The 15832-nt window shown below is 35.4% G+C and overlaps 1 protein-coding gene across 1 annotated transcript in view; it reads right to left on the minus strand.

Annotated features, from left to right (window-relative positions):
* The window catches only part of LOC107741276 (small G protein signaling modulator 1-like), a 46107-nt gene that overhangs the window by 20491 nt on the left and 9784 nt on the right, over nt 1-15832 (minus strand). The window contains exon 3 of the mRNA XM_016553974.1: nt 5729-5804. Coding sequence (XP_016409460.1) covers nt 5729-5804 — 76 coding nt within the window. The remainder of the gene's footprint in view (nt 1-5728; nt 5805-15832) is intronic.

Here is a 15832-nt window from a genome sequence, read left to right on the forward strand (position 1 = left end):
GTATGCAATTTACATATTAAGACTACTGTTGGAAATGGCAAATGTAAATTATATAATTTAATTTTCATTTTCCTTTTGCAACAAACTTTGCACGTATGGGTAATGGAAAATGTAAATTTAAATACAGAAATACATTGCCATTTTGAATATTGCATTGCCATTTTGCATATTGCATTTTAAATTGAATTTCGCTAACTATATGCTTCCATACTCATATGTCTAGTGACTGATCACATCAAGAATGAATGTTCTGAATTGCACTATTTTTTATTAAACATTTATTTGAAAAATGTAAGCAAGCAGGCAGGGACGTGGATCTATATGCAGGCCATTTAATAGTATGACTAAGGGAACAAACAACAAGAAAAAAACGAGCAGAAAGGCACAATTACAACAAGTGAAACATTAGCGCTGATTAAACACAATGGGTAACGAGGGACTAACAAGTAACAGGTGAGACAGATTTATCACTATAGCAACAAACAAGGGTAACCATGGTAACAAACAGCACAATGCAAACAGGGACTAACCACGGGGAGTGAACACAGAAACAATAGGAACAACTTCAACATGAAAGTCCAAAGACAAACACAGGGAACATGCAACAATAAAATATACAGCAAAGACAATAATACTGTGAAATATTTGCACCATTTCAAATAACTGTTTTTTATTTCAGTATTTTAAACTGTAATTTATTGCTGTGATGGCAAAGCTGAATTTTCAGCAGCCATTACTCCACTCTTCATTATCACATGACCCTTCAGAAATCATTCTGATTTGCTGCTCAAGAAACATCTCTTAGGCCAATCCCAATTCTACCCCTTAGCCCTTCCCCTTTCCCCTACCCCTCCGTTTCGCGCGTTCATGTGAAGGGGTAGGGGTCGTCATATCATTACTGACTGCACAATAGTGCCACAACATCATGTCTGATCAGGGCGATAATAACCACTATAGACATTGAGGGGGGCTAGTCCCCCCAATAATTATAAATCGCTAAACCCTTTTCTCAAATATCGCCAATTAGAGAGAGAGAGAGAGAGAGATGGAGATGAAAGTTGCGTGTATGCGCGTCTGTGCGTTTCTCTTTTTAGAGTGAGTTTACTTCAAAAACAGCGATTATATCCTCTCGTTGCTGGAAAATATAATGTAGCGATTCAGTATTTTAACTGTTATTAATAAAATTCGTGGGGCAGCGTTGACAAGCGCTGACACACACACACACACACACACATATATATATATGTGTGTGTGTGTATTGTCAATGTTGAAAACAGTTGTGCTGCTTTATATTTTTGTGTTAACTAAATGAACCCAATGCAAATGCAAGTGTAAATAAAATGAGTTAAAAATGAAGCATATAGGGGAGCATTTCAGAGAATAACAACTTACATTTCAGCCAGTTCCTCTCATAAAGCTATTGTACACCTTCAGAAGAATTGTACAGGCTACTTTCAAAAAGAGCAACCTGGAAATTTTGCTAAACATGTCTTGTGTTCCCATCAAAGACAGAAAATCCTATGGGTTTGGAAAGACATGATGGTAAATAAATAATGACAGAATTTGAATTTTATCTAAACTATTAATTTATGCTTGATTTCCTTTACTTTCTTTTGTGTAGGCTTTGTTTTACTTTCTACAGAATGATCTGTGACTAAAGCTCAGATGCATGATGGCCTGGATGCAAAGTAGGCCTAAATTATTTTTATACTGACTGATTCTCAATTCAGTCATTTTACTATGAGAATGAAATGACAAATGCAAGGAAAATGAAAGCAGCTTCATCTCAAAGTAAAATGAAAGGGAACATGCAGAGACAGAGAGACTGCATGATGAAGAAAATTATATTCCAGCCAAATAAGTTTCCAAAGCAATATTCACAGCAACAAACAAGCCCCACAACTCATTCTGTCGCAGGAAATGGCACAGGGAGCAGGCGGCCACCCCCAACCCTGATCTCAAACATTAAAAATGTAATCATACCACCAGCCCTAATGGTTTCTAATCACACTGTCACAGTGCGAATGAAATGAAACCTGGATATATATGATCCCCTCCACTCCCACTGACCAGTACTTTACACTGCAACATAATGACGTAAAAGCATCTGAGTGACGAACAGCAAGCTTTTAAAGCCACACGTAGGTTAGAGGCAAAATTAAGAGATGTCTTAAAATCCCACAGAACTGCACACAGTTGTTAACTGTGTCCCATATCTGTGATGATGAGAAATGTCAGTGTTGACATTTCCATCTGCGGTGTGTAAACATCACTATAATCACGATGGCTAATTACTACCCCATGGGCAGCCAGCAGAGTCTGGCTACCCTCCATTCATCTACCATTATCTGCCAGTGCCTCACTAGATGAAGCAGCAATATTATACCACTACAGTGATAGCATACACACACTCCTAATATAATTCATCTATTATGTATATATAAAGATTAAGCGTTCATTCTTTTCACGTCCAGTATCCTTGCTTTTGTCTTGATTCTGTTGACAAGTGCCAAGTGGAAAATGTTATTGCTCAGAGGTTGCTGTTTCTTAGTTCAAGGGATTTAATATAGTTCATGATGTTCTTTCATCATTTACTCCCCTCATATTGTTGTAACCCTTTCTTTCTTCTGTGGAAAACAATATCTTTAAATAATGGATATTTTAAAGAATGTTTTAACCATTTTTGTCCACACAATGAAAATCAGTAGGATCCAAACCAACATTGGACCCAACTGACTTTACTCTGTATGGATGAAATCCACAGAAGAAAAAAAGTGCATACCGATTTGGAATGACATGAGGGTGAGGAGATAACAGAATTGGAGAATTATTTCTTTAAGTATCAAGTTTGTCTCAGATTTATTAAGAGAAATAAAAAGTTAAATGTTAACATACAGGAAGATTGTTTTTTGAATTCGAGGAATTTTATAAGAAACGTTGAGAGTTGCATACTTTGGTACCTTGGTACATCTGGGCCAGCATTATTATTGGTTAAATGAAACTAAAACCATAAAAAATGTAAATAAAAAAAAAATAAAATAAAATAAAAAGTTATTTCAGCTGTTGCTAATGTGGCAGGAGATAGTTGAGAGGACTTGAGATAGAGACAGAGCAGGGCAGAGGAGAGTCACGATGAATCAGAACTCAATGAATTACAGGAGAGTAAACAACCGGCTGAAACCAGAAACCAGCAATGCACACGGGCCCTATAATCATCTACTGAATCCCACTGCCACTGCAGGAACATAATAAAATGAGTTAACAAGGCCATTAACCATTTACATTTAGTCATTTAGCAGACGCTTTTATCCAAAGCGACTTACAAATGAGGACAATGGAAGCAATCAAAATCAACAAAAGAGCAATGATATGCAAGTGCTATAAGAAGTCTCAGTTAGCTTAATGCAGCACACGTAGCAAGTTTTTTTTTAAATTATATAATAAATAAAACGAAAAACAGATAGAATAGAAAAAGAATAAAGCAAGCTAGTATTAGAGGCCTTTTTTGCTTTTGATAATTGTATAATAAATAAAAAGAAAACAGATAGAATACAAAAAGATTAGAAAAGCTAGTGTTTTTTTTTTTTTAAATAGAAGTAGAATAGAGAGGGCTAGAGTTAGAAGGATGAGTTTGGAGACTTCTGCCTCAGAGAGTGAAGAGAAGGATGTGAACAAGTGTATGTTTGCTGGTAAGATGTGCTTGACAGATTGTGGTATGGAAAATTGTGCACTGATGGTTTTAATTTTATTAATGAAGAATGTTGCAAAGTCGTCAGCTGTTAGAGTTGATGAAGAAGGGGGAGGAGGAGGACAAAGGAGCAAGGAAAATGTTAACCAAATTAACCAAAAGCTATTTTTCAAGTTACTTTGATTGGTGTTACTCAGAAACACCACAGTAGGGATAAAGAAATAAGTTCCACTAGCTGTTTTTGTGAGCTTGAACTGCAAGGTTTTGTTGATTTTGTTCTACCCTGACGAGACACTTTTTAGAACAATAATCGCTTGGATGCAGAGTCTAATTTACACACATTGCAAACCTGCCAACAGCGTTTGACCCCTCACAGAGCTGTGCTGATTAAATTCCAGAGAAGGTGGTATGGTTGCCAGCATCCTGGAGTAATAAAAGCTGTTTAGAAAACATAAAATGTAAATGTGAATAAACAATAATAAAAGCTGAACAGGGCTATAAAGCCTTCACCTAACAGGCAGAATATGACCTGGCAGAAACTGAATTATTATTGACTACTCAATTATTCTGTTTACGCTCTGCTCGATCATTAAACATCATGTCATGGTACCTTGATGTGAATTTGCACAGCAACAGAGAAGATGCACGTCTGAGTGTGGAAGAGTGATAACTTTATTATGTGGTCATATTTTCTGCTGACAAACAGCGGGCAGCACTTACTGCAACAAGATCAATTACACATTCACTTACTGGTCCATTTACGTTGAAATTATCACTCTATGTTAATCTAGACTCAATAAACATGACACTTCTCCTTTTTGACATTAATGTGCTTTGGTGCTTTCCAAGCCCTGTTAATGCTGAATGTTCACGCTACCTGGGAACCAGCCAAACCATCAAGCTGCCCATCATTTGGCAGATACTGAAACACAGATGATTCCCAGAGCCTCCCATGGAAAAGAAAAAATAGATCTCTTTAATATCTCAATTGTTTCTCCTTGACATTATTAAATGCTTGATATTAAATTGAGAACAAATAGAGAGATGAAAATTCGGATTTGTCATCACAAGAATAAATTACATTTTAAATTACAAATAGAAAACAGTTGTTTTCAATTGTAATGATATTTAAAAATTGTATTGCATTTACTGTATTTTTGATCAAATAAATGCAGCCTTGGTGTGCATAAGAGACTTCTTTAAAAAAAAAAAGGGAAAAAAGTACAGATCCAAAACAGTAGTGTATGGGTCAAAGTCAAGATGAAAAAGGGTTTTCAAGCATCAAAACAATAAGTGTAATACAGCTTTGAATTATTGTTGTTTTCCAATACATTAGAATGGGTCCTATTTAATTAGATTGTTTTTTTTTCTGAGCTAAAAATAAATATCTTACATTTTTACCATGATTTACAGAAGACACCCACTAAAATGTCATTCAGTGTAACAGTCTTGTCGGGCATATTTACAACAAGAATTAATTTATGACATATTTAAAGACTAATTACTTTTACGCCAAATACTAATTACTTGTAATTTCACATTTTTAAACTTTGCCACTATCCTAGGTTTTGCCACTTTGTCAGCAAGATTGTTTTGCTCATTTAAAATACAAAAAAAAGTTAGCATTCTCACTTGTTCTTTTATATATTTTAATATGTACAGGTCAGAATAAGTATGTTTAAATTTTTACATGAATATAAGTGTCTGAATGACACTGAATGACAACGGAACATTATTAGAGCTTTTCAAGGATTTTTAAAAATGAAATCTATTGTGTATTGTTTAGACCTTTTTATACTGTGTACAAAGGTTGCGGATAAAACATTCTAAACAAGAATAACTCAGGACCTGCACCAGGTAATGCAATGTAGGTGGAGCTGTTTGTAAAATGAAAAAGCACTTCAAGCAAAAACTTTCCTTCAGGTCGCAATGCCTTAGAACACCAAAATAAAGCATGAGAAGGTACTTGGGGTTAATAACAAATGTAAAATCTTTCTGCCAACACATTTAAGTTCAACATTTGTATGTTCAGTGACTTACCACAGAATGAGACAATATGGCTGCTGTCTTCATGAACAAACTTTCTTGTGACTGCTTCCTCCATGATCTGCTTGACCTGTGTTACACATGGAGACACAACAGAAGCTGGCTGAGTCAGCATGATGAATTAAAGCAAACGTTCTACAGCTTTTTTATGCATTGTGGATGTTTCCATGATCGGTGAATCTGTGGAACGATGTAGGTCTTATGAATATATTCTCTCTCACAAGTACTCTCGTTTAGTTCAATCAAACACTCAAAGCTGGAAAAAAACTCTGCAATAAATACCAGGAAGGAGAGAGTGTATAGGAGGTGAGTAGGAAGAATGCAGATCATTCAGAATCTAATATTTACCTAGTTTCAAAGAGAGATAAAATTACACTAAAACACTCATTCCCTTCACTTGCATAAAAGCTTGTTTTAACAATCTCTGGTCTCCCCAGAATGGAAGGGTCTGTCTGAAATAAATTAGCCTGCTGATTTGCTTGAGGAAGTGGCTAATGAAAATTTCCTGCTAAGTGTGTTTCCTCTGTTTATACATTGGACATGACAAGAAAGTGGGGGCAGGGGTAATGTGAAAGTAACCCTGGGTTAAGCGGTGTTTTACACTTGCAATTATGAAAGGGGTTCAGCACCCTCCTGTTTTGCCTCAAGTCTCTCCTTATTAAATATTAATGGGTGTCTCACAGTTGCAAAAACTGTCATGCCCTTTTCAGCGTTAACATCAAAAAGACAAAAAAAGGCAAAAAAGTCAAACAGTGATGACAAATGCTCCTTTGTGTTTCCTCCTTTTTTGTCTCAGTTTTTAGTTTTCTTCAGACAACAAGAGTGCATTTACGTGGTGACATTTCCACATAAAGACAAGCCCAGAGGAAAAATGTATTGCTCAAAAGATGCCCTTTCTTAGCTCTTTTTTTTGTTGTTGATACATTTCATTATCAGCATTGTTTCAGATGTATATTATACAAACAAAATTATTTCTATTTTAAACAAACGCTGTTCTTTTGAACTTTCTATTCATTAGAAAATAATTTAAAAATGTATCATGGTTAAGTAGTACACTCTTAAAAATAAAGGTGCTTCAAAAGGTTCTTCAAGCGATGCCATAGAAGAACCATTTTTGGTTCCACAAAGAACCATTCAGTCAAAGGTTCTTTAAAGAACCATCTCTTTCTTACCTTTTTATAATCTGAAGAACCTTCTTTCGCCACAAAGAACCTTTTGTGAAACAGAAAGGTTCTTCAGATGTTAAAGGTTCTTTATGGAACCATTTAGACAAAAAGGTTCTTCTATGGCATCGTGAAGCACCTTTATTTTTAAGAGTGTACAACTGTTTTCACTGTTGATAATAATAAGAAATGTTCATTGAGCACCAAATCAACATATGTGAATGACTGAAGGATCATGTAACACTGAAGACAGTTTGAAATCTTAAAACCGGATGAACCAGAATCAATTTCAATAGTAAGGTAAAACATGAATAGTGTTAAAATGACCCTGGATTAACCTCAAAAGTGAAAAGCCCATTACTGTGCCCATAGTCTTCTGCTTTAGCATTCAGACTGTGGATGTACTGTGATTCAGATATTTACTCCCTGACCTTCTCTTTCATTTCCCCATAACTAATGCAGCAGGTAAACACAAGCTCTTCAGAGCAAAACCTGTTGCCCTGACCCTGTTGCCCTGAGAAAGAGTCACTGCCTTTCCGGCTTTTTCTTCTGAGAATCTGGCATTTAAAAAACCCAAATCAAACAAAAAACCTGCAACTAAACATACATTTCAAACAACCTGTTTAATCAGAATAGGTAACATTACTCTCTTGGTTTGACAGAAGGTTTGAGATTTTTGAAAGTGCTTAATTATTGAAAAAGACTTCCTACATTCATAGATGGTGAAATCTAATCCAGTGTATTGATTTCTTCTCACCATCTTATTCATAATTCTAAAACATAGCAGCACAACTCTGTTCTAATCAACTTAACTTCCAGAGTTTAAACACCAAGTATGACTCACCTGAGCGCTATAAATAACTCCGGAGGTAAACTCATCTCCTCCTTCATTCTATAGAATCACACCTATCTAAACCTCCAGAGAGAGAGAGAGAGAAAGAAGGACGCAAAGGAAACCCTTTCGCTCAGAGACCAAATGAATCACACTCATTGGAACACAACAGTATGATTCACAAAGGTACAGATCAGAAGCACGACCATAAAACAAATGCCTGTTATCCTTGGAAACAGAGACAAGTGTTGTCATTCCTAGAACATGATGATACCACCAAAGTACAAAATTTACTGAATAGTTTGTAAAGGTTGGCTCTGTCATTTTTGCTTCTTTTGCAGTGTCTCTCGCAAACAGCTTTTACTGTCCTTTGTAAGAAAGAGATGAAAACGCTTTCACTTAGAAATAATGAAACGCAACATCTGAAAGAGAATCTAAGAGACATATTTTAGTCGTTATCATCGTTAGTGGTTTTTGCTAAGTGCTATGGACCCTGAATGATACTGCAAATTGTGCTACTTGAGTAGAGGTGGAAGAAAAGTATAAGGTCACGTTTCATGCATATTCAATCAATACAGCCAATTGGAGTCTGCATACACTAGAATGAGGAAAAAATCCATGAACTGATGAGTTGAGCTGAAGGACAGCATTCCAGGTAGCCTTGCTGATGAACTCTTGAGTACATCTTTCTGGAGGTTATAAGTTCATGAAAGCTCTTACTTTGTGGCTGACTCAACGCACAGATATAAAGAGCTCTCTATTATAGGGATGCACAAATCCAATTCCTGAACTGATACTGGCACTGATACTGACGTTTTTAAACGGATCAGGCATTGGTCAAATGTAATTAATTAAAAATAGTGTGTCTTAGTCATAAAAACGTGAATTTGTGCTCTATATATTTCAAGTTTAACAGGGACAGTTATCTCGGTTAAAGAAATTTTACTATTTTTAAAATGTTATTTATTCCTGTGATGGTAAAAGCTGAATTTTCAGCAGCCATTACTCCAGTCTTCAAAATAGTTAGGCTGCTTATATTTTTTTGTGAAAACCATGATAAGATTTAATGATTCTTTAATGAATAAAAAGTTCAAATTTAAAAAAGAACAGCATTTATTTGAAATGGAAATCTACAGCATTATAAATGTCTACTGTGATTTTTTATTGATTTAATGCATCCATACTGAATAAAAGCATTCATTTATTTAAAACAATCAATTTTAGACGGTAGTGTAATTATCATTTTTAAGTGTAGTTTTATCCCAAATGACGCACTTATTCAATGCACTATGTACTCAACCATCTTGAGTTTGAATTACGTATTTTGTCATTCATCATCGGAGTCTGACAGCCCCCCTTCCATCTGCTTTACGTAATTAAAGCTGCGACAGTTGAGTACACAAAATCTCAAACATTCCACACTTCTTTGGTTAAATAAGTGCATTATACGGGCATTTGAAGTGCATTTTTTTTTTTTTTTTTTTTACATTTTCAATGTGAACACACTAATCTCAGTATTTACACTGAAAAACTGCATTTAATACTGCATAGGTAAACAAATTGGGGTGCACCTAATATTTTAAGAATATGAAGAAATGCCACATGCAAACAAACAAAACAACAACATACATCATCAGAGAGTGCATTGCCAAGTCTGAATTAAAGATCACTGATGCAATAAGAGCAAATAAATTCATGAAGAAATGTTTCCTAATGGTGTCTAAACTCTTATTGATCAGCCTCATTTAGAGTGTAGTGTGTATTGATAGGCAGAGACTCTATCAAGCTCTGTGTGTGTAAATGTGTGTATGAGACAGAGACTGTAGGGGTTTATTTGGAGCTCTGCTGTCCCTGATGTCTCAGCAGCATGACAAAGGTTTCCATGGAGATGGCATGGAAAGTCTCACAGCTTGGGTTGCCAAGTTACTTCCCAAATGTGTTGGCAACACATTGAAAAATGTTGCTTCAACTCTGAGCAGAACCGATGAACAATTCCGGCTGTGAAAGGGAATGGCATTTGCCACGATTCATGCCACCAGCACAAAAATTATTTGCTGCATATTACCACACTTCATCATGCTGAGAGAGCGAACATATGAATTGAAAGGCTAAGTGGTTGAGTGGATTATTACACTACTCAGAAAGAACAGTCAAATTCACACAATGAAAGCAATTATAGCCCCAATCGTACTTCAGAGTTGTCAGAAGCCTACAATAGACAACAAATATTGTCATTTGGTGTTATTTAATATAAAAGTCCCCCTGCAGTCACTAATTTTATCCATTAAAACGCATCTTTGATAATCAAAATGACATATTTAAACTTTTTCTCATAAAAATAATTTCTTTATGTCTTACATCCATGAATATGTTAACTAGTCCCAGCCTCCACTCAATCACACCAGCTCTGACTGACCCGCTCCACTTTCGCTCAGGTAACTGAAGTAGTACCGTATTGTCCCGAATATAAGACGATATTATTTTCTTGGAAATACATCTGAAAAAACGCGGTCGTCTTATATTCAGGGTCTAGACTTTGACATGTCAATAATACACCCACAACACTAGGTGGCGCCAAATACGCATAAAACGAGTGTGCCATGAAATACGTAATGTAATGCGTGTTGTAAAGAGCGCAAGTAAAAACAAAAGAAGCAGAAAACCTTACAGCTGCATGAGTCGTGACTGTCACGTTAGCCTGATGGCACCAAACTCCCTTTGTGATTTTAAAACGTAAGACAGAACCCAGATTTGAAGACTACAGTAAGATTGAACTTCTACTGTTAATAAGATTTTGGTAGGCTACTATTAGATGGATAGCCTAAATGTCCTAATTCAGCGAGGCTACCTGTTTATTTTTTTTTAATGGTATATCAAAAAGTGTATATTTTTTAAATGTGATTGTTGATACATTTTACCAGTTTTTACCATACTTTCAAAACAAAAATTAAAATAGGAAAAATATGCAATATGAAAATAATTGAAGACAAAATGTGTTTTACTGAGAAAAAACAAGATTTGTTTTTTAAAAAGCCTTTTTCCAAAAGGTACATCTGGAAAAAGGGGGGGGTCGTCTTATAATCAGGGTCGTCTTATATTCGGGCCAATACGGTAAATGCTACACAATGGCAAGTGGCAATACTAGATAAATGGTTATCGGGGAGTGAGTCAGTGAGTGAATTTATTCAATTGTATATTCACTTATAATCACTAAGAAGCTGTCACTCATCTTAGTTCGCAATCTCACAAAGTTCCATTATAATCAAAGCTATAAGCGAAGCTCTACACTGCACAATTAATTTCTTATTTGCATTGCATCTACACTTCATTTGTTACAATGAGAAGATTCATGAGCTTGCAGAACTCAGCACTGAACAAAACTCTGGCGTTTTGAGCGATGAGTAGATTCTGTCTAACTTAAACACCTCTGATTGGTCATTGCGTTCATGAAATCAAAATATGCCTGTGATTGGCTACATTGCTTGACACTGCAAAAACTCGGTGTAAATAGAAACCGATGACCAATGGAGACGTTAGTAAACATGGGCGGTTACAAACCACGTTTTCTTTGGTACACTGCAGTTTTAAGGATAAAATGCTTAGCATGGTGTTGAATGAACTATGTGCCAGTTTAGATATACACAGAAACATCTTGTGGCATGTTTGTTTAAAGATGAATTTCCTTTTCTATTTAGTTTCTATTCCATTTATTATGCAGCAATATTTTTCACACTTTAATTACAGCCTACATTTTTTTATTCAGAATTATATTAATTATCATTTGCGATCTAGGTCTAGATGCTGTAAAACCATAACCTCCTGGGGGCAATAAACATTTGAAATTAAAAAAACATTACTGCCAAATGCTGCTTTATTAAATCATATTAAACGTGCAAATGATTTATGTACATGGCAAAATGCATCATATGTCAAGGCATGCTTCAAATTAAATAGTTATGCTCATAGCATACAAACCAGAGGAAAAAAAACATTGACATAATGCCAAAGTGGAATTTTGAGGGGAAAAAACCTAAGGAAGAGTCTGCATTTGCTTGCAACCCACACACAATCGTGGACATACTCTAGATTTAATCATCAGTAGAGGTCTAAACATTTCATCCATTGTTATTAAGGACGTAGCACTATCTGATCACTTCTGTATTTTCTTTAATATATTGATCTCTGTTACCACTGAATCTAGATCTGTCTCTGTCAGAAAGAGATGCATTAACGAAAACACTAGTGTGCTATTTAAGGAGACTATATCTTTAACACCAAGCATTTCTGCAGACTCTGTTGAAATTCACTATAGCATATATAAAGACAGCCTTCGTGCTTTCAGTGTGGAACTAGGCAAAGCTAGACAGTCATTCTTCTCAAACCTTATAAACAGTAACTTAAACAACACTCGCACTCTTTTTGCTACTGTTGAGTTGTTCATGCCTTTATCACCAGCGGGGTGGACTATTGTAATGGTCTCCTCACCGGCCTTCCCAAGAAGACCATTAGACAGCTGCAGCTCATCCAGAACGCTGCTGCCAGAATTCTGACTAGAACCAGAAAATCTGAGCATATTACACCAGTCCTCTAGGTCCTTACACTGGCTTCCAGTTATATTTAGGATTGATTTTAAAGTACTTTTACTCGTTTATAAATCACTCAATGGCCTAGGACCTAAATACATAGCAGATATGTTCACTGAATATAAACCTAACAGACCACTCAGATCATTAGGATCAAGTCAGTTAGAAATACCAAGGGTTCACCCAAAACAAGGGGAGTCTGCTTTTAGTTATTATGCCGCCCGCAGTTGGAATCAGCTTCCAGAAGAGATCAGATGTGCTAAAACATTAGTCACATTTAAATGCAGACTCAAAACTCATCTGTTTAGCTGTGCATTCATTGAATGAGCACTGTGCGATGTCCGAACTGATTGCACTATATTCTACGTATTATCGTTTTCTTAAATTCATTTTAAACTTCTTAAATCAATTGTTTTAATCATTTTCAATGTTTTTAAATTCCTTGTTTTATTGTTGTGATTATTTTTTTTTCTTTTCTTTTATGTAAAGCACTTTGAATTACCATTGTGTATGAAATGTGCTATACAAATAAACTTGCCTTGCCTTGCCTTGCCTTGCCTTGCAATATACACAATATATAGTTTCGCATATAAAATATGTAGTTTCACACCATTAGAGATGCTCTGTGGGTGGTGTTGATCTAAATCAGTCCATGATCCATATGGCTCTACAGGAACAGGTTTCACATTTCTTGGGGCAGCACATTTCCCATGACACATTCATGCATGCTATTAATGCACAGCAGAACTGTCATATATATTTTGAAGCCGGACTTAATTCGAGTGTCACTGCTGATCTACTGCTTATCTATTCTTTTATGTTCATTAAAAACAGCTAGGCCCCTGTAATGCCTCTTTATATGCCTCTTATTGGTCATTTGTGACATTCTGCAGCCAAACATATTTGCATAATGACTGCAAAACTGTATAATTGTGTGCTGTCCGAGGCAACACGATTTCCTATACAGATGTGTGAGTATCACCTCTCTTACAGCACTCTGTGGTCTCTTTTTTGTTACAAATAAATTCAACTCAGCCAGTCATTATCTTTGTAGGTTTATTTTGTAAAAAAAAAAACACATGGGACCCAGAGTACTGAACATCTTTGTATGTCTTTCTTATCTGACACACTGAGCTTAGTTAATAGACCTCTCTCCTAATGAGCTGATGATCTGAATCATTTGTGTTAAATAAAGGAGAAAACTACAGCTCTGAAATTTCCTCTATTACCCCCTTCTCTTCTACAGAAAAAAAATTCAATGTTCCATAAACAAGGCTATGCTGTTATTAACATTTTTATGACAAACTCACCAAGAAAAGCAAATGGTATAATTCTACATTATGGCTTTAACATTTTCTGATAATATAATATAATATAATATAATAATGTGAAAAATATAATATTATTTTAGTTAATTTTAGTTAAAATAAACTAAAATTAAGAATTAATTTTAGTTAAAAACAAAATAATGGAACTGATTATTGCTGAACAATAATTTATAGCATAATATTTTACCCTGAAATGATCTCAAAAGCAATGACTATACGGTGGACTGGGTACCATTGAGCACAGATGTCTGCAGACATGACTCATCAGTGAGGATAGGGATGAAATATTTCATCTCTTTAAGTTTATGTTTTACTAGGTGACCTGAATTCTACTTCACCTGTGATCCACTGTCAAAAAACATTCATGCCCTTTTCAACTGTCCATTATTATATAAACTGTAATTAATAAGGAAGTCTAAATCTAAAGAAAAGTTAAAACAGTTATATTATATAAAATGTTTTATTGAAAATGAATAAAAATAAAAGAAACTAATAGAATCTATACATTTGAAACTACTGCATATGGCTATATGTAAACCAAAGTTTGACTGAACTGGAGTTGGTTTTCAGAGATGCTAGACCTGGAAGATTTAATACAAACAGTCCAGAGCACAATTATAAATAATTATTCTCAGTCACATCAGCGTAATGTCTTCTGTTTAGTCACATACAAACCAATTAGGAATAAATGAGTCTCAGTGGCTTGACTGTTTAACAAGCTTTCGTGCTAGTAGCTAAGGTTTGCTGCTATTTGGCATGAGGTTTAAATGTTTTTTGCACACACTGAAACAACATCTTGCAGAGTTGTTTTGTAACACATTCACAGACTGGTTTTTGCACCCAGAACATGGTGATTAATTGGCTCATGGACTCTAACAGATGTTTTTTCCATTAGAAATGTATAACCAGGGGGGGGAAAGGAGGATGATTTGATCTTCTTGTTTCATTTACTATTTTTCTACATCTTCTATGTTTCATTAAGATGCTGCCTGTTTTGGTTACTAAAATCAATGAGGCACATTTCATGATTTAATTAACGCTGAATCTCTGTGACCCCTTAAAAAAGGCACTATTTATTCAAACATCTTGGAAATGAATAATATCTATTGAATCAGTTATGAAATAGTACTTGACTCTAGAGCAATTCAATCTTTTGTTTAATCTATGCTAATTAAGCAAAAAACGATACTGACTGGGTGTAGGATTTCAGAGGTGTGTTGAACACTGAGAAAGCCTTAGAAATGCTAATTACACATAAGAAATCTTTACGTTACTCTACAACCAGTAGCTCTCAGCAACACATTTTACTATGTTTACAAAAATCCTGCAGAATTCCATTGATTTTCCTCAAAACCAGTGCAGAAAATGAAAAGAAAAAAAAGAAGCAGATACCATGTTACAAGCGATCTATCACAAATTCTCACGATTTATCACAATCTGCCTCTAGTCATCACTACTGTATAGTTTGTCAAACTAATCAATTTAATTATGTTTCTGTTAACAACCAATTCCATAGCAATTACATAACAAAACTTAAAAAATTAAGGAAAAAGCCATACTCAGTTCAAGATGAAGAAAGAGGTTATTTAAGGACACACTGATAAGCAATGGATTAAACTAGCTGTGTTAAAAAAAAAGCTGAGAGGGAAAGGTAAACAAATGGTGGGCTGCTGGGCAGAGTGTGGAGAGGCTTTCTGCGCATGACCCTCTCTTTGTGTCAACACAGGTGTGGGCAAGAGAGAGAGTGAGGGAGATCACAGACTGATAGTGACAGGCACAGAATGAGGCTTTTTGTTGCTTTGCCGGTGCTCATTGTATCAGCAATGTAATATCTGTAATAATGATCTTTCATCATTTTAGTTAACAGCTGCAAAAGGGTAAATATGGACTGCAAATGCCAAACGACTCCAGGGGTCCGTTCTTTGTACGACGCTAACTCAGTTAGCTGGATATGATTGTTGATGATTTGGCATGATCTTGGATTGGTTGGTTCTTCGAAGTTCATCCCGGAGTTGCTGTCATAGGAACAGGTCCATAAGCTTAAACCTGCTCGGGAGCAGGCTTATTTCATGTAAACAGGATTAGATTGCATCTTTTTAAGCAGAATTGATACTAAAATCTGTCCCAGCCACCGTTACTTTATTACAAGAGTACCCTACTAATCCAGGGACAATAATTTAAAATAATAATCA

The sequence above is a fragment of the Sinocyclocheilus rhinocerous genome, unplaced genomic scaffold, assembly GCF_001515625.1.
Source record: "Sinocyclocheilus rhinocerous isolate Xijiao unplaced genomic scaffold, SAMN03320098_v1.1 scaffold615, whole genome shotgun sequence".
NCBI lineage: Eukaryota > Metazoa > Chordata > Actinopteri > Cypriniformes > Cyprinidae > Sinocyclocheilus > Sinocyclocheilus rhinocerous.